Genomic DNA, 24,784 nt, shown 5'->3' with positions numbered 1-24,784 from the left:
TTTATAAGAATCTCCATTCTTATAAAGTCATCTCTTCTTTTGTCTGTGGGGCAAAAGAAGAGCTGCCATAGGAACTGGGAAGCTCCTGGGATGGCCAGAACAGAAGAAATTGGTCAAAAGTCCAGGTCCAGCTGAACAGGAAACAGAAATAACTCTGCTACATCATGACACATCAAAATTGGAGAGTCATGGCCCATGGCCCATGGTCAAGTACAAGGTGCATTTGTCGCTACCTCGCCACCCCTTTGCAACTTTGGAAGTGGGTGATCTCCCACAACCTGGCCTTGAACCAGTACAGTTCCTAGTACAACATTTCCTAGCTGGCTCACAACCTACCATCCAGCATCTCAACTAACATGTTGTTATATTCATGTCTCAATTTCTAGCTACAATTTTGTCCTATCCAGAAGGTATTTCCTTAATTCTCCTGCAGTGCCTTTACTGAATAAGATCTCCTGGCAAGTCTCCTGCAGCTTTGAGGTAGCAATTTGGAAGGTGAAGCAACTGGATATTATCCCTTTAAAATATCATTCAATTAGGTCTTTTGTAATACATACAACGTAACGAGATAGCCTTACCGATTCTAAAGAAATTGCCAGTGCATTTCATCAAAGGCACAATAATGAAAACATCGATTCAATCCTCACCACAAACATCTCCCTTTGATGCTGCAGTTACCTTAATACTAACACTTTTCATTTTCTCTAGAAGAAACCAGCTGCCTCAATGCACGCACATCACAGAAGGCTCCAGTCTGAAATAAGACATTTGTATATCAATCTCAACTCCCCTTGCCTCTTCATCCGCTGCTGCATAGCATCACTGTCCTTGACTCTAAACCAATAAATTATTCCAAAATAAAGAAAAACTCTTCTGCATCCTGGATGACTGAGGCTACATGTTTTATGCCAGCTCTGCAAATGTTGCCAGGGGCATCATCTGCCTCCTCACACCATTTATTTAAAAGAATGGCAGGGTACCAGTTAGAAACTTTATGGGCCTGAAGAACATCCAGCCACTTTATGCAAAAGATGTCAACAAGAAAGAGTACCTAAGGAATAATACATCCAGAAATGTGCAGCGTGATTAGGAAAATCCATCAACACCCACTGCCACATTTCCAAATATTTTTACTAAGTGAAAAAGCAGCCACCAAGCCTGAAAGTATTTTGAACACATTATATCCACAAGAGTACTTCCTGAGCAATGGCCCAGATGTTCACAGCGCTATGGAGATGGAGTTAAAGGATATTCCTTCTAGATACACACAAGGCACACTGCATTTGGTTTATTAATCTTTTGGCATGAGAGGTCTAATCTAGTTTGTCTCTGTATAAATAAAAACATAGTTTCGGATTTCTGAGCATCATCTAGATAAATTACTATTCAGCCTTTAACAAAGCCAAATAAATTATTATTTTTTCAATACAGCTTCGAAATTCCTAGCAACACTAAGCATCTAAACTCACAGACTACCTGACATTTGGCTAAGTCTTTCATACAATATCCACTTGATGCCATGAAAGAAATGTATTTGCAGTGGCTTTTGCTCTGCAAATGTCATATGGGTGTCCTTAGGGGATTGCATTAAGCACCTGGAACCCACCATGAGGCTCCATTAATGAGACATATAAAGGTTATGTTGAAATTATTGTTTAAAGGTGCTGACATCTCTCTCTCCCTCTCTCACACACACACACTCATATTTACAATCCCATATTTAAATATATACAGAGAAGCAACTGTTTCAGGATTTAAGAGAGAACAGAAAAAGCTATTTCAGTTAAGGTTAATCTGTAGATATCTCTCCGCTAGACAGTGCTGATAATTATCTATTTTCTTTCACTGATTGATTTCACAACATTATTACATAACAGTTTGTCATCAAGCATTGTACCTAGGTTCTGTACTAAGGCAATACAAAGAAGCATAGTCTAAAGTCTCTTAAGTGTAAGTTGATCAGTTACAGCGGGCTCATTACCATAGCATTTATGCATTCATCCACTAATTTGTTCACCTCACAAAAATTACTGAGCACTTATTAAGTACCAGGCACTGTGTCAGCACTGGTGTTAAATCGGAGAGTAAAACCAAACCTGGCCCTGCCCTCCTGGAGCTTATAGTCTAGTGAGGAATATAGATAATCCTAATATCACATATATCAATGTAAAATTTCAACAGTGACAGGCATTCTGAAGGGGGGTATACAGCATTATGGGAAACAACACCAAGGAGCATTTAACTTTGTCAGGGAGTTTAGGGAAGAGGTCCTGAGAAAGTGATGCTAGAACTGAGATCTGACAGTGACAAAGTTGATTTCAGGGAAAAAGATTCCAGGCCCAGGAAATGGAGCCAGGGAAACAGCTGGGGTGACAAACTGAAAGAAAGCCATTCAAGGGAAAGTGATAACCTTGAGTCAAGACAGAGGAGGGACCAGCTAAGGAAATCTTAACAGATCCTACAAAGGACTTCGGTCTTTTTTCTGTGAGCAATGAGAAAATGATGAAATCCTAAGATCTACATTTGGAAAATAGGTTGTTCAGGTTATAGTGTAAACACACTGGAAGAGGCTCTGGTCACAGCTCAAATGACAGATATAACCCATGTTTGAGTGGTGGTGGTAATCGAAAGGTCCATGGAATTAAGAGATAGAGATAAGAATGACAGATTACAGACACCAGGTTTGCAACAAGGAAGTATGAAGGATAACTCCCAGGTTTCTACCTTTTGCCAACAAATGGATACAATCAGGGAACACTGGAAGAGAACCAGCTATGTTGGAGGGAGAGCAAAGTTCATTTTTGGAATATGTTGAATCAAGAGGCATCCGAGACACATGAGAGTCAAGGTCAAGTACACACATGGGTAAATGGATCTTGAGCTCGAAGAGGAGGATTTATCGAGTCATTATATCTTGAAGGTACTCATAGAAAACAACAAAATGGACATGTTTGGGACTTCCCTTCCTTTGCTAAACTACAAGCAATGGTATATTCACATTTTACCAAATCAACACCACATGGTATGCTGGAATATGCCCTAGACTCGGAATCTGACAATACGCATTTGAGCTCCGGCTCTTCCAATGACTAGCTCGGCAGGCTTGAACAAACACCTCAGCCCTTCTGCACCTTTGTTTACTATAGTCACCAGCAAATTATTATGAATACACATTCCCTACTTACTTCACAGGGTTGTTTTAAAGGTCAAATGAGTAAAATTATAGAGAAAATCATCTTCAGCCTATGAAATGATAAACAGCACTGCCAATACGTGAAATGCACCTGCCTGCATATTTTGATACTGAAGAGTAGAAAAGAAAGTTCGTTGCTGCAGACAAAATCAACCCAGATGGATGATGAAATGTCATTGAATCCCTTCCAAAATTTGGACTGAGTAAACAAGCGTTTTTCCCCAGGTGGTACCTGGGTGACAAGATGCAAATAAAAACAGTGTTTGTTCACCTTTTGATCCAGACTGTAGGCCAGCACCCAGTCTTCCTGCTTGGGATGGAAGAGCAGACTCTGGATGTAGAAGGTGAGCCGGTACTTCTGATAGGTGGCCCCCTCATCTGAGCTGATCAGTAAGCTGCTCTCCATTTCAGGATCACTAAGAAGCATGATCTAAAGGAGAGGGGAGAAAATACTGACAGAGTTAGCATAAGAGAACTATTACAAGAAATTAAAGCATAAATATAAAGTCATCTGTACTTGCATATCACAGCACAGGAAGGGGCACGTGGGTCTCTCTATGAAATATTGGCATTTCCCCCCTGATTTAGTCCTTCATTGCTGAAGGGAGCTGGAATATTGTGCATGGTTAGGTCTGCATACAAATGAGGCTTTGTTTTGTGATGTCCATCTTATAAGTACTTTCATTTTTGATGTCCAGCCTTTAAGTAGTGGGAGCATATTCTTATGGTCCTCTGTCCCCTGACCTTGAGACCGTCACAAATTTCTCTTCCTCCCTCTCCCTCCCTCAATTCCTGTCACTCTTCATCACGCTATTGTTCCTACTGCCCTTTAATCATGAAAAGGATCCCCTTATTATCCCACTGCTTGTCTTGTTCTTTCTGAATGAATTGTTTCAGTGATTTAATTGACTTAAGTGGTCTCAATGATCCCTTTGTTTTCGAGATTTTCCAAAGCACCTATCCCCAAAGGCCCCTGGGGCAAAGACTGCTGCTCAGGAAAGTGTGTCTTCCCCAAGCCAGATGGACAGAATGGTATAGACTAAAAACACTTTGGCATCAGAAGGAGCAGATTCAAACTCAACACTTCTCTGTTCACAATGGGTCACTTGGAAACCTACTTAACTCTAGAGGCCTCAGTTGCCACAACAATAATTGAGTATCACAAGAAGCCAAAATGGCCTTGAACACATAGTCTTGACAAGGGATAGGTATAATTATTATTTATCTTCCAGTATGTATGTAAAAGCTCCCTCCAATCAGTGCACTTTGACTTCTACTTACAGTACCTCAGTGACATTGGCCTCACTGCACGTGTGACTGACTTTCCAGTATTTAATCCAACAGACATTTAGACACTCAGACCTTTCCCATCATGGAACTCCTAACAGTCTTTGATACCATCGCAATTCCATCCTCCCTGAAGCGTTCTCTTCCAGGGCTTCCGTAACATCACACTCATCTAGCCTTCCTTTTCATCTCTTTTGAGTACTCAACTTTCTCTGATCTCTATAATATGACCACTCCTTGGGGCGCCCGGGTGGCTTAGTTGGTTGAGCCTCTGACTTTGGCTCAGCTCATGATCTCACAGTTCATGAGTTCAGGCCCCTCACTGGGCTCTGTTGCTGACAGCTCAGAGCCTGGAGCCTGCTTCGGATTCTGTCTCCCTCTCTCTCTGCTTCTCCCCCGCTCACACTCCCTTTCTCTCTGTCAGAAATGAATAAACGTTAAAAAAAAAATTTATAATATGACCACTCCTCAACCCTCAGTTGAGGGTTTTTATTCAACACACCGTTCCTCAGGGACTTCTTCCAAGCTTTTTTTTTAATTATTATTATTGCTATCTTTCTGGGGACAACTCATAAATTAAATCTCAACCTGAGGTCTCCTCTCGTCTCAGCCTCAGCTTCCTGGCAGACTGCTCTATCTGAAGGTCCACAAACACCTCAAATTCAACATTCCTCACACTGTACCTCCTCCCAGCCCTACCCATCTCCCACTGTGTCCTGACTCAGTTACTGTTTCTACCAATGATTCAGTATAAAGCCAAAAGCCCAAGATTCAGCCTTGACTCTGCTTTTCTACTCACCTCTTAACATTAACTTGTGTTTGAGCCCTGTATATTTTACCTACTAATTAACTCTAAAATCAGATCTAGTCTCTCTCTCTCTCTTTGCCCATTATAACTGCCTTAGCCCAAAATGTGATAATTTCTGCACTGCATCACTGTAAGACCTTCTAGACAACCTCACTGATGTCACATAGCCCTTTCCACCCCCACCCGCCCCCACCAGCAATCTACTTTGTACACTGTGACCCCAATAATTGTACTATATAAAACTTATTTGATTCTGACATTCCCCTACTTAAAACCATTCGATGAACTTATCACTGATCTTCCCATATATCCTAAAATCTTTAAAATAGCCTGACAAACTCTCCCCTGCTTATGTCTCTGGCTTCAGCAGCAGCAGCATAGCCCTTTTGACCTTTATCATCCAGCTACACCTAGCTTCTTTGAGTTCCTAATGTTTGCTGAATGAGCAAACGGGTTTATTTCCTCTTAAAGATTTTCCTGCCTTTGGCTATAGTTTCACCAGTTGTTAGGGCTACTTCTTACCACGGTCTGAACCACAGGGCCCAGAGTACAAAATAAAGCCAAAACCCATACCCATACCTCATCAAATAAAACTATTAATGGCAGGATTTTTTAAATGCTACTTATAGTACATATCACTATTACAAAGTAAGCTTTAAAATAGATTCAATCCCTTCAGCTGCTAAGATCCATAGTCCTTTTCCTCTTTTATTCTTTTACAGCTTCCAAGACAAGCTTACTTTCTTTTCCCCAAATATTTGCTTTGGCTTCATTGAAATAAGTTATTACTAGTTATCAGCAAATTTTTAGGGAATGGATGCTGTATAATATTTTTTCCATTCCTATATGAATAATCCAGGGGAAATGATCTGAGATGGGTTTTTCATAGACAGAAGAGAGTCTCTGCCCTTGGGGCCAGGAAGGGGGAGGGGCAACTGAGAAAAGCACCCCTCCGCTGCCCTTGAGGAAACCTCAGAGGACATATCTATCCTCCTCACAAAGTCTAAGAGGACAAACACTGAGGAAGAATGAGGCTTTCATCGCAGCCCTGCCCTGCTCCCACCATGTGCTGACGGGCTACATAACAGGCAATGAAATCATTTTTCCCCTGGTGCAGAGAAATTAAACTGCTTATTTTATGTAGGTATAAAGAAGCTTCATGCCTATGATTTTAATTAGAAGATAAGACCAACATCATAAATGGACTTTATTTTATATACCATGAGTTACTATCTACTGAATAATGGTTACCATCAAATATCTAGTGCAATGTATTCTCTTCCCCTAGCAGTTTCCTTCTGGGCACACGCACACACACACACACACACACACACACACACACACATCAACACACATCCACACACAAATGCTGCATATGTGTGCACACATACCTGTTCACACATACATCAATGCTACATATGTATGGGCACACACACATACACACATGCACACACACATCAACCCATACACAAATGCTGCATGTATGTGTGCACATACACACTCACACATATATCAATGCTGCATATATAGGTGCACATACATGTACACATACACACACATTAATCCGTAAACGCTGCATATATATGTACACATACACCCTCACACATACATTGATGCTGCATATATGGATGCACACACATGCACTAATGAATTCATATATAAGGCATATTGACACTGTGTGGTGGTCTTAGCTTTTACTGGCAGGCGTACATTTTTATTGCAACCTTTCTCTGACATTCTCATCAGAATCGCTTTCATATACTTTGATATCACTGCCAGTGTCTGTATTCAGTCCTAGCCTCTGAGAAGAATGAGATGAAGGGAAACAGAGCTCTGTATGTTCTGGATTTCAAGTCTGCACTGGCCACACTACCAGATACTTTATCAAAATCTCACACAAATCAAGTGACAAAAGTATCATCAGTTGCATTGATAAGGAAACAGAGGCTCAGAGGAGGAAAGCAACTTTCCCACTGCCTCCTCTGATCGGCTCAAATGCCACCACCTGCACCCAATACTAACACATTCCTGGACCTTGAAACCACAGCAAGTTAGTATCTTTATCAGCGGAAGAGCAGAAGTCAGAGGAACAAGTCTTCATTCATCCTTTTCTTAAGCATCTCTACGAAAGTCACCAAAAAAAACCAAACAAACAACGTAGCTTCAAGAAAGCCCTTTTCTTCCTGTGACTCATACCACCTCTGGCCAAGAAGCCAAGAAGAATTAAATGAGTAGAAATACAAAGAGGAAATATATGTCAGTGCAGAGGAGGCAGAGGAGGAGGAGAAAAAGAAGGGAAAGAGGAAGAAGAAGAGGAAGAAGAAGAAGAAAAAGGAGACCATAATAGTAACATAAATATAACGTGAGAGCAAATACCTCGCCAGAAGTTGTCTCAAGACAAAATATGGGTATTGTATATTAATATATGACATATGTAAAGAAAATCATCCCATATCCACCCAAATTTTGACTGCTAAGCAAGGATTTCAAATGCAAATGCATAAGAGGGCAAAATCAGGTAAAATAAGTGAGTGAAGCAAAAAAAGCAAGACAAGGAGTGGTGTGGAATGTGCCAACTTGGAAGGTGCATACCTTTTCTTAAAATATTTAAAGTTAGAGTTTTAAAAAAATGTACCCAAATTAAATATGTCTGCAGTCTGAATTTCTGAACTAGGCATGTGATTCTTGGCCAAGTTACAATACTACTGAAATCAAGAAATGTAAAACCCTTGCCCCTTAATTTTTAATTACATGTATAGAGGTATAAAAGTCAAGGTCTGTGAGCTCTGCATTTGTGAGATTTTGACAATATGAGCAGAGAAGAGCTTCCCTTGGAGATTTTTGTTTTGCTTTATTTTGCTTTTGCTTCCTTTTTGCTTTGATTTTTTATCCAGCTTGTCCTAACATAAGATCTGCAGTGGGTGTATGTGTGTACTGGAAGGGGAAAAGGGTATTTCAACTGTGGTTTAGCAGAGTTATTAATAGTATAGGCTCTGGGGACAGGTGGTTTGAGTTCAGATTCTCATTCTACTACTTTGCATGTAAACATGAGGATATTACTCAATTTTTCCAAGTCTTTACCTCATCTGTTAACAGGAGATAGGGGCACCTATGCAGCTCAGTCAGTTAAGCATCAGACTCTTGACTTTAGCTCATGATTTCGCGGTTGTGGGATCGAGTCCCACTTTGGGCTCCACGCTCGGTGTGGAGCCTACTTGAGATTCTCTCTTGCTGCTCTAAATAAATACATTGCTCTCTAAATAAATAAATAAATAAATAAATAAATAAATAAATAAATTCTTAAAATAAAAGGAGATAATAATCATATCTAACTCACAATGCTGTTGAGAGGATTACATGAGATAATGATTCCAAGAGCTTAGCACAGGCCCATAACTGCTAAATAAACATTAACCTTCATCTTTAAATCACCCAGGGTAAGAGCACAACTTAAGTCAGAAGCGATGCCAAGCAGGTTGGAGACAAATTGAAGCAATTTGGGGATTATGTGCCTCCCTCTTGGCTCCCATGATTCCTGAGCTTTGTGGATGAAGATGAAACGGATAGGTGGTAGGGAGAGAGGGGAGTTACTGTTCGGTGAAAAGAGTTTCAGATGTGCAAGATGATAAAGTTCTAAAAAGCTGCTGTACAACATCCGTGCTTACAGTTAATAACAGTGTATTGTACAATTTGAAGAGTTTGATAAGAGAGCAGATCTCACGTTAGGTGTATTTTTTTTTTTTAACCACAATTAGGAATACCATGAAAGGGTAAAAGAGAAAAAAAAAAACAACTATTTTACATGCGCTTTATACTGCTGGTAATATTTTAAGAAAAACACTTTATTAGCAAATATCAACACTGCCAAAATGAACACCAATCAGTATGTAATTGGGAATTTGCTAAATTTGTGGCTTTGAATGAATGACCACTCTCCTCTCTTCAGTGCAAAGCTCCAGCACATGAAAGATTAAACACATCACTGCCTTAGGGGTGAAAACCTCATATAACTGTCTCTGTGGATCTGGCTGTTTACTGTATGTGAATTGTCTATATCTCAGATTAGAAATGGACAAGGTTTAGAGTTCACCAACATTTAGAATTTTTTTTTTGTCTGTAATGTTTTTTGCAGGAAATTCCTCAGGAATTTGAGTAACAGCACCCCTAATTTTAATGGGGTTTTGCAAATCACAAAGGACACAGGTGAAGGTCAGGAATCAGGCAGGGGCTGTGCTTAGTCTTATGCTTTCAAAAGCCTGTCAAGTTTATTTATGCCTAAACCAGTCAAAATTAGTATTGAAGAGGTCACAGTCCTCCCCACAACTCTTTCCAGAATGCACCCTTTCCTGTTGTTTGGCAAGTCTTACAATATCACCAATGAATATGTCATTTCATTCAGTTGGATCCCCTCTGGTCTGTGTGCCATCTATAAAATGGGTGAAAGCTAAAGGTTTCTCAGTTTCTCGCTCTGCCAGAGAACCCAGGAGTGCAAAGGAACAGATTGTTGGTCAATGCTTTGAACATGGTCTCAGAAGATAAGTAGATTCTCCTCTGAATGGAAAAGGAGAAATGCTATAATTTACTATATAATTGAGTCTTAATGGGAGATGCTTAGCACAGTTAGTATTCAATAAGAAATAACAAGAGTATCAATACAAGCTCACAAAGAATATAAGAAAGATGTTCTTTAAGCTGACCCCTAAACCACTGACGTAATTGATATATTGTTGAGTATTGACTTATACACAAATAGAGCCTGTTATAGATAAGGCTTTTAATCATGATATAACGATATACCAGCATTCCCCTCCACTGCCATCCGTTTACCCATCTCTCTGTCTTTCTGTCTATCCATCCATCCATCCATCCAACACCTCCTCTTGTATCAGTGGCTCTCAACGGGGGCAGGGTGGGGGACACGATGCCCCCATGGACATTTACCAATGTATAAAGACACTGTAATTACCACAAATGGGGGCAGCAGAGGGAGTTACTGGCATCTAGTGATTAAGGCCAGAGGTGTTGCTAAACACATCACAATGTACAGGACAGCATCCTACAACAAATAATTATCCAACATAAAATGTCAACAGTACTGTTGAGAAACCTTAATCATAATACATGCATAATGTATATAGACATATATATACATATAAATCCTATATTAAAAAAATATAAACTACATATACATTTTACAGATGCACATCAATGCATATTTATGCATATACATGTCTCTTTCACCTATTACCATTTATGCATGCCATTCACTTTGCCAAGATTAGACTCCCCATCTTTCTACCCAACCCATTGTATTAAGCATATTTCTACTTGTCCTTCAGAATTTAACATAAGCACCACCAATAAAGCAACAGCCATCGAGGCCAATCAGGGAGGAAAAAGCACAAAAACAACTCAACTACATAAAACAAACAACTGGATTAAAAAAATGGGCAAAGTACTTGAATAGACATTCCCCCCAAATATGTATATGTATGTATGAATATATATGTATGTGTGTGTGTGTGTGTGTGTGTGTGTATAATTGGCCAAAAAGTACATGAAAAGATGCTGACCATCACTAATCATTAGGGAAATGCAAATAAAAACCACAAATGAGATACCACACCTCACACCCAGTGGGATAGCTATGATCAAAACAGACAGAAAATAAAACTAGAAAATAACAGGTGTTGGTGAGGATGTGGAGAAAATGGAACCCTTGCACACTGTGGGCATGTGGGAATGTAAAATGGTACAGCCGCCATGATAAACAGTATGGTGGTTCTTCATAAAATTAAAAGTGGAGTTTCAGATGAACTAGCATTTTCACCTCTGGATATATACCCAAAAGGACTGAAGCAAGGTCTCAAAGAGATGCTTGTACACCCATGTTCATAAAAGCATTATTCACAACAGCCTAAAGCTGGGAGCAACCCAAATGTCCATTGATGGAGGAATGGATAAACAGAACGTGGCATATACACACAATCAAATATTATCCAGTCGTAAGAAGGAAAGCAGTTCTGACATACACTACATCATTATGAAACACAAGGATGTTACGTTAAGTGAAATAAGCCAGTCACAAATAGACAAATACTATATGATTCCACTTACATGTGGTATCTAGAGTAGTCAAATTCACAGAGACTGGGAGTACAATGATGGCTGCCAGGAGCTGGGGGAAATGGAGAATGAGGAGTTGCTTAATGAGTAGAGACTTTTAGTTTTGCAAGATGAAAGGAGTCTGGACACTGGCTGCACAACAATGTGAATGCATTTAACAGCACTGAACTGTACCCTTAAAAATGGTTTAAGATGGTAAATTTTATGTTATGTGCCTCTTACCACATTAAAAAAAAACCAACACAGAAGTAAAAATATACAGGGGTACTTTGGTGGCTCAGTCAGTTAAGTGTCTGACTCTTGATTTTGGCTCCGGTCATGATCTCACAGTTCACAGATCTTGTGATTCTGAGACCAGCATCAGGCTCTGCACTGATAGCAGGGAGCCTGTTTGGGATTCTCCCTCTCTCTCTGCCCCTCCCCAGCTCATGCTCACTCTGTCTCTCTCAAAATAAATAAATACACTTTAAAATAAATAAATAAATAAATAAATAAATAAATAAAATACACAATTAGGCACGAAATGACATAGAACAATGTGCTGAGGAAAATTTAAAACCAATCAAACAAACACATAAACACTATTTACTGAGTCTTTATGCCAGGCTCGATTATAAAGACTGGAATTAGAGCAATAATCAAACCAAATGAGAATCCCTGCCCTCAGGGAGCATACATGCTAGGGGGAGAAGAATAGATAGTAAACAAACAAATAAGTAAAATCTGTAGCTTATCAGATGGTGACAAGTCCTTCAGAGCCAAATAAAGCAGGAAAGGAGACAGAAAGTGCAGAAGAAGCGAGGCTGCACTTTTGGCAGAGGGTCGGGAAAGCCTCCCTGGGAAGGTGCCATTCGAAAAAGGCTGTAGGAGTTCAGTGAGCTAGCGAAGAGGGAAGGAGGCCCAGTGTTGGAAAGGGGGTCTGTGGGTGATAGAAGCACCCTGGCTTTACCGCAAGTGATCTGGAAAGCACTGGTGGGCTCGGAGCAAGGCACTGATAGGCCAGGGTTTATATTTTGATCTTTTCACTGTGGCTGCCACGCTGGTTGCATAGAGGATCCCAGGAGGTGGGGAACAGCAACATTATCAGAGTCCAGGTGGAGGCCACCATAACGACCCAGAGGGAGCGGCTGTTGGCCCGGGCTAAGGCGAGCACTGAGGTACTGAGATGTGGTCCATTTCCGGGTACATTTTATTTTATTTTTCTAAATGTTTATTTATTTATTTAGGGAGAGAGAGAGAGAGCACGTGAGAACAGGGGAGGGGCAAAGAGAAAGGGTGAGAGAGAATCCCAAGCAGGTTCCGCCCTGCCAGCGCAGAGCCTAACCCAGGACCTGATCTCACAAATAGTGAGATCATGACCCGAGCCCAAACCAAGAGCCAGATGCTTTAACCCACTGAGCCATCCAGGTGCCCCTGGGTATATTTTAAAGGAAAAGTCAAAAGGGTCCATTTACAGATGACATGCACAGTATAAGAGAAAGTGAGGAGAGCCATTAAAAAGTTTTCTACCTTAGGGGCACCTGGGTAGCTCAGTCAGTTAAGCGTCTGACTTCAGCCTGGTCATGATCTCACAGTTTGTGGGTTTGAGCCCTACATCGTGCTCTGTGCTGACAGCTCAGAGCCTGGATCCCACTTTGGATTCTGTGTCTCCCTCTCTCTCTGCCCACCCCCCACTTACACTCTGTCTCTCTCTCTCTCAAAAATAAACATTAAAAAAATTTTTTTTAAGTTTTCTACTTTCTGTGCATCTTGATGTTGCTTATCATAATCAAAAACTGGAAAAATTCAAATTGCCTGATAGGATTTTGGCCTGAAAAACTGGGAAAACAAAATCAGTGTTTATAAGGAAAGCCTGTGGAAGGGCAGGCTGGGAGCCTTGGAAATAAAAGACATGACGGTAGAAAGGCTAAGTTTAAGACAGCTAATAGGCATCCAAAAAAGGTTAAGTAGACAAGTGGTAGACAAGGCTTATTTTCAGAGTGGACTGGACTACAGATAAGAATTTAGGGGATATCACTGTTTGATACCATTTAAAGATGTGAATCTGGGGGTGCCTGGGTGGCTCAGTCGGTTAAGCGTCCAACTTCGGTTCAGGTCATGATCTCATGGTCCATGAGTTCGAGCCCCACATCAGGCTCTGTGCTGACAGCTCAGAGCCTGGAGCCTGCTTTGGATTCTGTGCCTCCCTCTCTCTATGCCCCTCCCCTGCTCATTCTCTGTCTCTCTCTGTCTCAAAAGTAAATAAAAACATTTAAAAAAATTTAAAAAAAATAGATGTGATCTGGAGGCAACAAGACAGTAAATATAAAACTGAACCCTCTGCTCCGCTTAAGGGTCAAAGAGAAAAGGGGGCACCAGAAAAGGAGTGTAAGATGGCAAGGAAAACCCAGAGAGTGCAGTGTCCTCAAAACCTTGAAACCAAGGTAAGAGAGAGTCCCAGAGAAAAGAATATTCAACAGTGACAAATGCAGCTGAGACTTAAGTAGGATGAGCACTGAGAATTGACCACTGAATCTGGCAACATAGAAGATATTGGTGACCATGGCAAAGGCAGTGGGGTGAAGGAGGCAGACACTCAGTGTTGAACCAAGGATAAATTGGCAGGACCGTTCTGGAAACCAATGTGGCAATATGGAACCAGACTCATAAATATTCATAACTTTGATCCTGTCATTTCTCTTCTAGGAATCTGTCCAAAGAAACCATCAGGGACCCAATAAAAGGCTAATGCACCTATATGATCATCTTAGTGTTATTTATAATAATAAACAATTGGAAACAACACAAATATCTGATAGAATGGTTAAATAAAGTAGGCTAAACCCATTCAATGGAATATTATGCAGCCATTCAGTATGGATTCAAATAGTTTTATGACACGTGAAAAATAATCATATGCTCAAGCAGTATACATAAGAACAGGGTGAAAACACATAAAGCATAATCTCAATTTTGTTAAAAATTGTTTATATCTCATGCCTATATTTATGCATAGATAAAACAACTTGAAGGAAAAACTCAGTACTTGTCAGTAAATACTATTATGTGGCAAGATCATGAGTAATTTTCTTTTTTTTTTCTTTACACGCTGCTATTTTCCCCATTCTGCAATGAACTGACATTACCTTTATAATAAGGTTTTCCCCTCTCTCTCCATGCACACACATGCACACACACACTTTTTGTCGTTAGCCCTTCCAAGAATATCAACAGGATTATGCTACCCATCGCCTACCCTTAAAAAAACTGGAAAGATGGGTAATTATCTGTGTACACTGTGAAGCACTCCTCTGAGCACAGGGAAAGGATGCAGTGAAGGCAGGACAGCGAAAGGACCTCAATAGAGATAGCAGCAAGAGGACCTCCCAACTCAGGACTGGGATTCCTGACCTGCCCTCTGGAGCAGGACCCTCTGGTGCCCACCTACCCTCCATACTTTACCCAGCCCACCTTGCACTGCGTGACGGATCTCCCCAAGGCAGCTCTGAATACGGGGTTTCCTCCTGAGAAGAAACTCCCGTATCCTCTACATGTCATGGAAACCAAGCCTGGCACCTCAGACCCTTCACAGTTGGGTCCCCCTGTTGCTCTCAGGCGTGACCACTATGACACAATCAAGCATTCCCCAAAAAAGTGTTGTTCAAATCACTGTCTTACCCTAACACTCCTATCTTTGCTAATGCTATTCTCCAACCTGGAAAGTCCCAGCATCCGCCCTTCCCACACTTCCCTCCAAGGCCCATTTTAATTCCTTCCCTTCCCCGAAGCCTCCAGAATACTCCAACAGAATTATCTCTGCCTTCTACAAACTCCATTGGCAAATTAGTTATCACACTGAACTATGGTTTTATGTTTAAAATGGTTAAAATTTCTAAGTAGCCTTTTTGTATATTTACAAATATTAGTTATATTTTGTTTCACTTCTATTCATCTCACTTGACCACCCAGATGTTAAGCCTCAAAGGCAGAGAGCTTCACTCATATCACACTCTGGTTTTCTCTGCTGGGCTCAGTAAAGCACATGTTCAATAAACATCTGAAGCGTGGCTGAGGGAAGCTCACACAAGGGTTTCTGAGTTGGCTCGGCCAACTACTCAGTCCACCGTATTAGTGGCTTACCAGTGCCCTAGCCAGAGAAGACCACACCGTCTGAATAAAAGTGGTCGGCAAAACTTTTCCCTGAAGCACTGCTGGTGGCCCAGGCAATACCAGCTCCAACTGCACTATCACTACTCAGTCCCTCTGCCAATCCAGTTCCTCTCTTGTGGAAATACAAAGTTAACAAATCAATAGCCATATTATATTTTTCAGTAAGATTCCATTTCCAGTATTTTAAAAAAGCAAGTCCACCCCTGAGAGAGAAGGAAATGGAAGTTTCATAATTACAAAAAATAATGATAAAACTGAAGTCTACAGGATTTGAGTTAGAAGTAATTTTGATTACTTTTGTTGAATTTCTTTTCTTTCTTTCCGTCTTTCTTTCTTTCTTTCTTTCTTTCTTTCTTTCTTTCTTTCTTTCTCTTCCTTCCTTCCTTCCTTCCTTCCTTCCTTCCTTCCTTCCATCCATCCATCCATCCATCTGTCCTTCCTTATTTGAGAGAGAGTGAGTGAGTGGGAGAAAGGGGCAGAGGGAAAGAGAGACAGGCTCCATGCTCAGCATGGAGCCTGACATGGGGTTTGATCCCATGACCCTAAGATCATTACCTGAGCCGAGATCAAGAGTGGATGCTCAACCAACAGAGCCACCCAGGAGCCCTTGTTGAATTATTTTTTTTAATTTTTTTAATGTTTATTTATTTTTGAGAGACAGAGACAGAGCATGAGCGGTAGAGGAGGACAGAAAGAGAGAGGAAGACACAGAACTCATAGCAGCCTCCAGGCTCTGTGCTGTCAGCACAGAGCCCGACGCAGGGCTCGAACTCACGAACTGTGAGACCATGACCTGAGCCGAAGTAGGACATTTAACCAACTGAGCCACCCAGGTGCCCCTGAATTATTTTTAATGTTTTGTTCTGGTTTGATATAGGGGCTTTGATTTGTTCATTTTGTCTTTGGCCATATTAGGGGCACTAAAGAAAGATGCAAACCCCACCGTGGACTCCCGACATCAGATCGAGTATGCTGCGACATGGGTTAGATGGGTATGAGGCATGGGATTTGGCATAACGTTGTCACAGGCATAGATAATAACCAGGTGCTTTGGGAAAGGTTTTGACAAATATCAAATCAGCTGCATCAAGATCATCCAAGGTTTTGCTATTTCAAGCATCCAAGTTGCGACTGTGCATGTCTGGGAACACGGCGGAGCCCCAGAGTTAAGAATCCCTGCTTCAAATCATAAGATGAGAAAGCCAATCGCTACATGAAGAGACAGAGAAAAAATGCTCATCAGTACGCATACCACCTACTACAAAACAAATCCTAATTTATAAGCATTTAAATCTGTGTGGGAAGAAGATCCTCAAAAGATTCCAGTGCACAGGGATGGTAAATAGAAATTAATTGCACAGTACCCACTATGACTAATTTAAGAATTGCAGATTGTCACGGATACAGTATTTATTTAGTGTGCTATCTTTAGTGTTTAATTCACTGAACATTAAAAAAAAAAAGGACAAGGGCTTTCGTAAGTTCACCTGCTAATCTTATTTTTCCTTTTGGGTCTTATTTGTTATGTGAGAAACCCCTGACTGAGGCAACTTTCAGAGCCCTAACCCTACATATTTGGGAAAGATTCTTTCAGTCAGGAGAGGGAAGACAAGCTTTAGGTTATCATGAGGAAAACAATCAGGGGAGCAAATGTGCTTAGAAATACCCCATGTTGTGGTCAGGTTGGAAGACACTGTTCAGTCAAGAGATTCATTGGCACTGGTAGCAAGGTCACTGCATTCAGGAAGCACCACGCTGACCACTGAGAATGTTGATACGTTAGAACTCAACTCACCACCCCCCAGTCACTGTCCCCACTTCTTTGGAGGGGCAGGAAGGAGCTCACATACAGCCAAATGTTAGATGTGATTAACAATGAACAGACCATTTTCCAAGGCAACAACCCTTTGCGTTTGAACCATGTTAAGAGTCAAACAATAATAAGTGATGGTAGCTTCAGTCTTTCACCAGTACAGTAGCTGGACTGAGGAAAGGGAAAGGGGGCACCAATCCCATTCTTCCAGGGGACAGATATTCAGCTACCAGAAAGAGGATAAACAAAATGGAGCCAGACCACGCAAGGAGTTGGGAGATCCTTGAAGCAGTTGGTCTGTGCTTTCTAACCGCAGCTCAAGATACCTTCTCTGCACACCTTCACTTTCAAGCAGTGCTAAACAATATCACAAGCTTTGCATTGAGTTTCACAGTTTGCTAAGTCTTTCCACAGATATTCTCTCCCTGATTCTCTCTCTCTACTCCCTAGGAAAGCCAGGGCAGGTATTATTGCCTACTGTATTTGTTTCTGGTTGCAGGGAACAGATTACCACAAACTTAGTGGCTTGAAACAATATAATCTCATATCTTACAATTTAGATGTCAAAAGCCCAAAATGCTGGGCTTTTATCTTGCTGGGATAAAATCAAGGTAGAAGCAAGGCTCAGCTCTTTTCTGAAGGCTCTGGGTGAGAATCTGTTTTCTTGCCTGGCCCAGCCCCTAGAGACTGGCTGCCTACATTCGTCAGCTCATGGCCCCTTTCCATCTTCAAAGCGAGCCATGGCCAGGCCAGTCTTGCTCCTATGGATTCACTCTGACTGCTCCCTCCTTCTTCCCATTTGAAAGATTCCTGTGATGGCAATGGTCTATCTAGAGGATCCAGAGTACTCTCCTTATTTTAACATCAGTTGATGAACAGCCGTGATTCCATCCAGACTTTAATCCCCCCTTTGCCATGTGACCTAACACATTCTCAGATTCTGGGGATCAGGACATCTTTGGGAGGCCAGGATCCTGCCCGTCACACCCCATTCTACAGGCCAGGACCCACCACAGCCAGGGCTGAGCAACCTGCTGGCAGTCACAACTAGTCACCAAGTGTGAAAACTGTACTCAAACTCAGAACTTTACCTCCCGAGGTGAGTGCTCTCCTTCTTGCTCGGCTGCCCTGTGCTGGCCACACAGTAGAAATGAGCAAGATGACACAGCAAGGGAATGACAAAGAGTGCATGGGAATAAAGGCAGCAAACAATCAAACTGAAGCATTTCCCAGAAAGGTCTTTGTCCACCATCCTCCCCTTTTTGTGTCCGTTCCTGCAGCTGCAAATCTGACCCCGTGATCCCCAAACAAAAGAGAATGTGGCCACATGTGTGTGTATTTCTTTTTCCTGCAGGGTTTTTAAGGGTTCCTGTTAGCTCTTTGGTGATGCTTCCTCTTTCCCAACATGAAGCAGGACAGGAGGGGACAGAGAGGTGGCAATTTTGCCATGCAGGTACTCTCTGTAATGACCCCTCATCCTGTGCCAGGTGGTCCCCAGGCAGGCAGGAAAGAGAAAGCCACAATAACAATCACAGACAAGCAGAGGGCCTTGTAGGGAACAACATAATGATGAGCCCCAGCTGCCTCAGTCGGGGAGGGCAGGCAGAGACAGGAGAGGGGAGGCTGCGGGTGAGAGACAGAGGTGCCTAAGGGGGGTAGTTTTCTACTTTGTGCCATGACTGCTCTGAGCCTGTGTGTGTGTGTGTGTGTATGTGTGTGTGTATTTTCTTTCCTTCCTCATCACTCAGAGGAAGAAAACACACACCACACATCCCCTTGGAAACTTTCTGTTGTGGTTAAGGACCAAGCAGCACATTTGTCAAAAGGTCCAACTGCCACTTTGGATTCCAAAGCTCGGCAAAGGATCCACCCCTATGGTGATTTAGATTAATTGCTTCTCATTAAGGGCCAATAAACAAACTGCATTCAGTAGCTCCTCTCCTTCATGGCCCACTGTGGCAGGGTATAATTGCCGAGAGGGGAAGCAGAGACACGCCGGAGAGTTGTCAAATGTAATTTATAGGTTTTTAAGATCTAATCATTTTCTATAATATTAGATTAAATGACAGCCTATATTAAAGAGGAAATTACATTTCACCTTGCTTTCTTCACTTTTCCCTCCTTTTCTAGCTATGGTTTTCACAAAGCTCTAATCCCACAGCAAAGGGCCAGAAAACGTCCTTGACAATGTACTTGAAAAGGATCAGCCAACGGATTTTCCTGCACCCAGCAGTCTGTCCAGAGAAGCAGGACAAGAGATAAATGGGAACATACTCTTAGCTAAGCCAACTCTATCCAGGAACCTGCAGAGTCCCTTCCTCCTTAACTTAAGCCAGAGCTGTGTCATTTTAGCCCCTGACCACATTCACCACAGCTCAGGAGCATTTATTTTGGTGTTTGTGAGGGAGAGAGTCCTGGAACCAAATCTTACAAAATATCACCCCCTTTAGATTTGGAATCAAACAGAGTCAAATCCCACCTCTGTTGGTCTATTGGTCAGCTCATTTATTAGCTCCCTGACATCAAAGCTTCAGATTTTCTCTGTGAAAAAAAAGATGGAATCGTGCCCAACCCCAACATCATGGTGGGTTTAGAGGAGAGAATGAGAGACAGAAGCAATGTCTGGAAACCTCCTGACATATATTGGCATTTGGCAAATGTCAGGGCCTTTCTTTCCCACCTGCTCCCCAAGGCCGTTGAGAACAGATGTTCTCAGCCAAGATGGGGGATAAAAGCAGACAATGAGTTTGTGGAAGAAGGGTGGAGGGGGTCACTCAATTTGTACAGCTGAGATGAAGCAAAACCCCAAAATGTAAAGATTGATAGCTGCTGTTGTAGAAGGAGGTATCCAACCTCCAAAGCACAAGGAAGGAGCAGGTGACAGCCATTCGTGACTGTACCATGCCTGGCATATTCAATGGCAGATTACAGAGAACCAGCTCTTTGGCCTGGAGGTCACAGTGCTTCACTCACAGGTGCCAACAGAACTTTCCAACCCGAACCCCCAGAATGCTTATACTCTTTAAAAGAATCACCCAATTCACTTTTTCCATAAGCATCCTGCTTCCCTGTCTTGAAGCCATTGCTGAGGCCGTTCCTCTTTCTGGAATGCCCTTCATTGCACTCTGTACACCCAAACCCGATATGTCACTTAAGGCCATACCAAAAGTCGTCTAAGAAAGCTCCATGGATTCCTCCCTCTTCACTCTTGTGCTTTATAGAGCTTACAACTAGCTGCTTAAGTTATAGTAAAACTGTAAGATTTTTCATGGCAGAGAGATTTCCCCTCATCTACTTATTCCCCCACACAGTCCAATTTGGTATCTTACAGAGGGAGCTCAAAAGACCTACTGCTCTGCTCCCCGTGGCTGCATTCATGAGCCCCGCCTGAGGGAGCAGCCCCTGTCATACTAAAGAACTCACATATGAAGAGGGAAAGGAGTCTGGCAGAGCCTCGAAATGGCTCATTTTTTTTTCACAAGAGGCTCTAGTTACCTCTGCTCTCACTACATTCATTGACCAAAGCCAAGTCATTGGGCCGAGCCTACCCCCATTGAGAGATGGTGTACGATCCTCCCAGGGGACAGCCCTGTGGCAGGGGGGAGGCAAGAAATATTCTGTACAAATAATAGACTCAAATTCAACTCCTTGATATACATTCAAATGAGTCAAAAACAGATACTCAAATAAATAGATGTGCATTCATGTTCACAGTAGCACTATTTATAAAATGTGGCCAAAACATGTGTAAACAGCCCAAATACCCATCAACAGATGAATGGATAAACCAATTACGGGACCTACGCATAGAACATTTTTCAGCCGTGAACAAGAAGGAAGTATGGATACATGCTACAGTATGGATGAACTTCAAAAACATGCTAAGAGAAAGAAGCCAGTCACAAAGGTCACATATTTATGACTCAGTTTACATAAAATTCCTAAAACAGGTGAAATCCATAGAGACGGAAAGCAGATGGGTGGTCGAGGTGATGACTGCTTGCTGGTTCCGGGGTTTCTTTTTAGGGTGATGAAAATGTTTTGGGACTAGACACAGGTCATGGTTGTACGATACAGTTAATGTACTCAATGCCGCTGAATTATTCCCTTAAAATGATGAATTTTATATTATGCAAATTAAACCTGGATAAAAAATTACAAGAGTTGAGGCCAGTGCTGGTCAGCTTCTGGCTCTCTCCTGCTTGCCAAGAAAAAAGAGGATGACAATATCAAGCTAAAGATACTACTAAGCACCAAACTAATTCCCACCTAGCTTGTAAAGTGATTCTACTAACTCCTCTGCTTAATGGAAAATAATAAATGGGTACCACCATCAGGAGAGCGTGAACAGCTGTACAAACCTCACAATCAGCTACTGGCTAGTGAATCTTGTTACAGACCCGCTTGGCTCCCACGATGCCCAATTCCAGCGTGGCTGCAGCCTGTGAAGACTTCACATGTCCTGCTGAGCAAGCCACAGTTCCAGGTGGATTACCCTCCCCAGCAACAAATCCTATTCTAATTGCCTGAAGCCTTCTCTTCTTATTTCTTAAAAATTAACATTACCAACAGGTTTAATCCACAACCAGAGGCCTCCTCATGCCTAAATGCCATGCTTGAATGCTCTCATTTTAAAGGATGGTATACAGGCACTTGCTTTATTCAGCTTTATGAAGCATGTGTTATAAAAGTACCTCACCCATACGGCTTTTTAATACCATGGCAGTCCATTCAATTCAATCTCATAAAATCCAAGCAATATTTAAGTGTTAAAGGTGACTTTCACTATGATATTTATTATTGGATAATGAAAAATGGGACACATAGCCTTCAAAACTCCAGGCAATGAAGTGAACCACATCTTTTCTAAGCTTTTAATAATAGGACCACCATATTTTTTGGAAATGGCACAAATCCCCAAAGTCCCTTTTGAGATTCCCTCTCAGCAGCATGAGTTTTCTTAACAGTTTTTTGTTTGTTTGTTTGTTTTTGCTTCTTAGTGACCAAACCTTTTATCAGTCAGAGGAAAATCAGTGAGTTAAATATTCGGATCTGCCTTCTCTATGAGACTGGAAATTCTTAAGGGCAACCTTGCCCTTCCCACATGACCATGTGAAGCATTGCCCAAGATTATTTTCTCCCTTTGTGGTAGATATCTCTAGAGAACCCAATATAGAAAGCTATTGAACACAGTAGAAACTTACTCTATGGCACTATTCCCAACTCTGGGTCTTCTTGGATCTAATGTCCTATCGCTTCTATCCAGCCAGTATGCTTAGTGCCATTCACTGCTCTGTATATTTGTGTCCTTAGAAGAATGTGACATCTCTGAGAACACTGACTATCGATGATTTATCTTTCTTATCCCCGGCATTCAGCACAATATCTGGTACACTGCAGATGTCAACAGATATGTCTAAGTGAAGTCATAGTTAACTAACTCTGAGAAAACTATTACAGAGCAAGCAGCTCATCCATCCCAACCATTTCAATATACATTTGATAGAACATGAGAAATGTAGCCATCTTCTTAAAATCCCACAGATATCCATGATATAGTTATTGGCCAATAGTGGCACTTTGGAAAAGACCATCAGCATCACCCATAATGCTTCCTAAACACTCTGTCTTCCTGGGTCCTACTTCAGACATCTTGAGTTAAAATTTCTGACTCAGGGAAAAGGAATTTCGGCTTTTAACAAGTAGTGAGATTATTCTAACAAATACACAAATGTGAGCATCATGCCTGTAAAGTGTTTGCAGCAAGAAAACAAATCTTCTCGGGTTTCTTGCAGAATGGAAATAAACTGCTGGTGCCTGATATTCCTCCATCAAGGATGTGGCCATGGAGAGTTTGAAGGACTCATACAAGCAAAAATGGAGTGTAAAATGTAGATGCAGCCCTCATCATGAGGGGGTCAGTCTCCTTGGACTCAATAGGGAATCAAGGACTGCAGGAGAGAATGATGTGTCCCTAGTGCCACAGGGACAAAAGTAATTACAACAAGGGAATCAGGGTACCATTCGTTAATATCTTTCTCTGAATAACCTTTAATCCCCACTACTACCAGAGATGGGGGTCCCCAAATACTCCTTTTGTGACTTCTATAACTGCACACTAAGCTCCCAAAAGGTGTGTGTCTTTCCCCCTAAAGAGCCTACATTTTAGGCTTTCTAAACATCACCTATTTACTTATAACATGGTTGGAAAGTAATTAGCATCAACTGTGGAGCAATGAGCTTTCAGATTCTACATTTAGTTTCCAGAATAGAAATGAGCAGGAATTAGCCATTCTCCTTCCTCATTAATAGGCAAGCACCGCCATTCCTGCTAGTTTACAACATGTTAACACAACTCTAGCTACTCCCTGGCTGTTGTGCCTAGCTTAAGGTGATATCAAAGGGAAACAAATAAAAGTATTCAGTATCAGTGTGTGCATGCATTTAGACTAGAGAGGCAAGCATGTGTGGAAAGAAGCTAGAATCTGATTAGAAAAAATTGGCACAACCCTCAACTGAGTCCCATGGTAGAAAATGGAAGGCTCCTCAGCATTTGGTTCTGTACCATGAGTGAATGCAAACCCCAAGATCCTAGACATCCAAGCCAGGATGGGTTCATTTAAGACTGAGAGGAGAAAATATAGTTGAGAGCAATGTGTTTCAAACTCCAATATGCTCATGAATCACCAAAAATCTTTCTAAATTACAGATTCTGATCCGGTAGGTGTGATGAGAGGTGTAACAACCGCATTTTTAACAAGCTCCTAAATTAAGCCAATGCTGTGGTCTGTAGATCTTAGAGTAACAGGGACTGTTAGAAAAATCTGGTGTAGTGCTGTGATTCCCAAACTTTGACATGCATGAAATCCACCACTGGGAGGGCTTATTTAGCCACAGATTTCTGTGCCCCACCCCCACAGTGTCTGAATTCAAGAGTTCTGGGGTGGGTCTGAGATTTTATATTTTTAATGAGTTATCAAGTGATGTATGAGCTAGCTGCTGGTTCAGGAACCCCATCTGAGAACCACTGCTGTAGTAGAAGGACACCAGACCTGGAATCAGGCAGAACTTGATTCAAATCTCACCATGGGGCTAACTTGCTCAGCTCTCTGAACCTGATGTAAATGGGGATAATAAAATCTACTGGTTGTTTGGTTTGGATGAGGGTTAAATAAATAATGTACATAAAGTATTTAGCACAATTTGTTAGGACCTCAGAAATGAACAACGATGAAGAATGCCTGAATTATAAGAGTATGTGTCCAGGATTCAAGATAATCATGACTCTGTGTGTTGTGTCTGCTATGATTTGTCCATCTCTGACCTTCCATCTTCGACACATAGACTTGTAGGTAAACCTGAGTGATGAGTACTTATTCAGTCGAGTCTTACACGTGCAAGGCAGTGT

General features: G+C 41.6%; 1 protein-coding gene across 2 annotated transcripts in view; it reads right to left on the bottom strand.

Annotated features, from left to right (window-relative positions):
- The window catches only part of SORCS3 (sortilin related VPS10 domain containing receptor 3), a 592,870-nt gene that overhangs the window by 273,302 nt on the left and 294,784 nt on the right, over positions 1 to 24,784 (bottom strand). For both annotated transcript variants that reach the window (XM_027063020.2, XM_027063019.2), the window contains exon 4: positions 3,465 to 3,623. In XM_027063020.2, the coding sequence (XP_026918821.1) occupies positions 3,465 to 3,623 (159 nt within the window). The remainder of the gene's footprint in view (positions 1 to 3,464; positions 3,624 to 24,784) is intronic.

Source organism: Acinonyx jubatus, chromosome D2, assembly GCF_027475565.1.
Source record: "Acinonyx jubatus isolate Ajub_Pintada_27869175 chromosome D2, VMU_Ajub_asm_v1.0, whole genome shotgun sequence".
In the NCBI taxonomy this organism is placed as follows: Eukaryota; Metazoa; Chordata; class Mammalia; order Carnivora; family Felidae; genus Acinonyx; species Acinonyx jubatus.
Note: the sequence above shows the minus strand (reverse complement) of the source record. Positions and strands in the feature narration are given on the sequence as shown.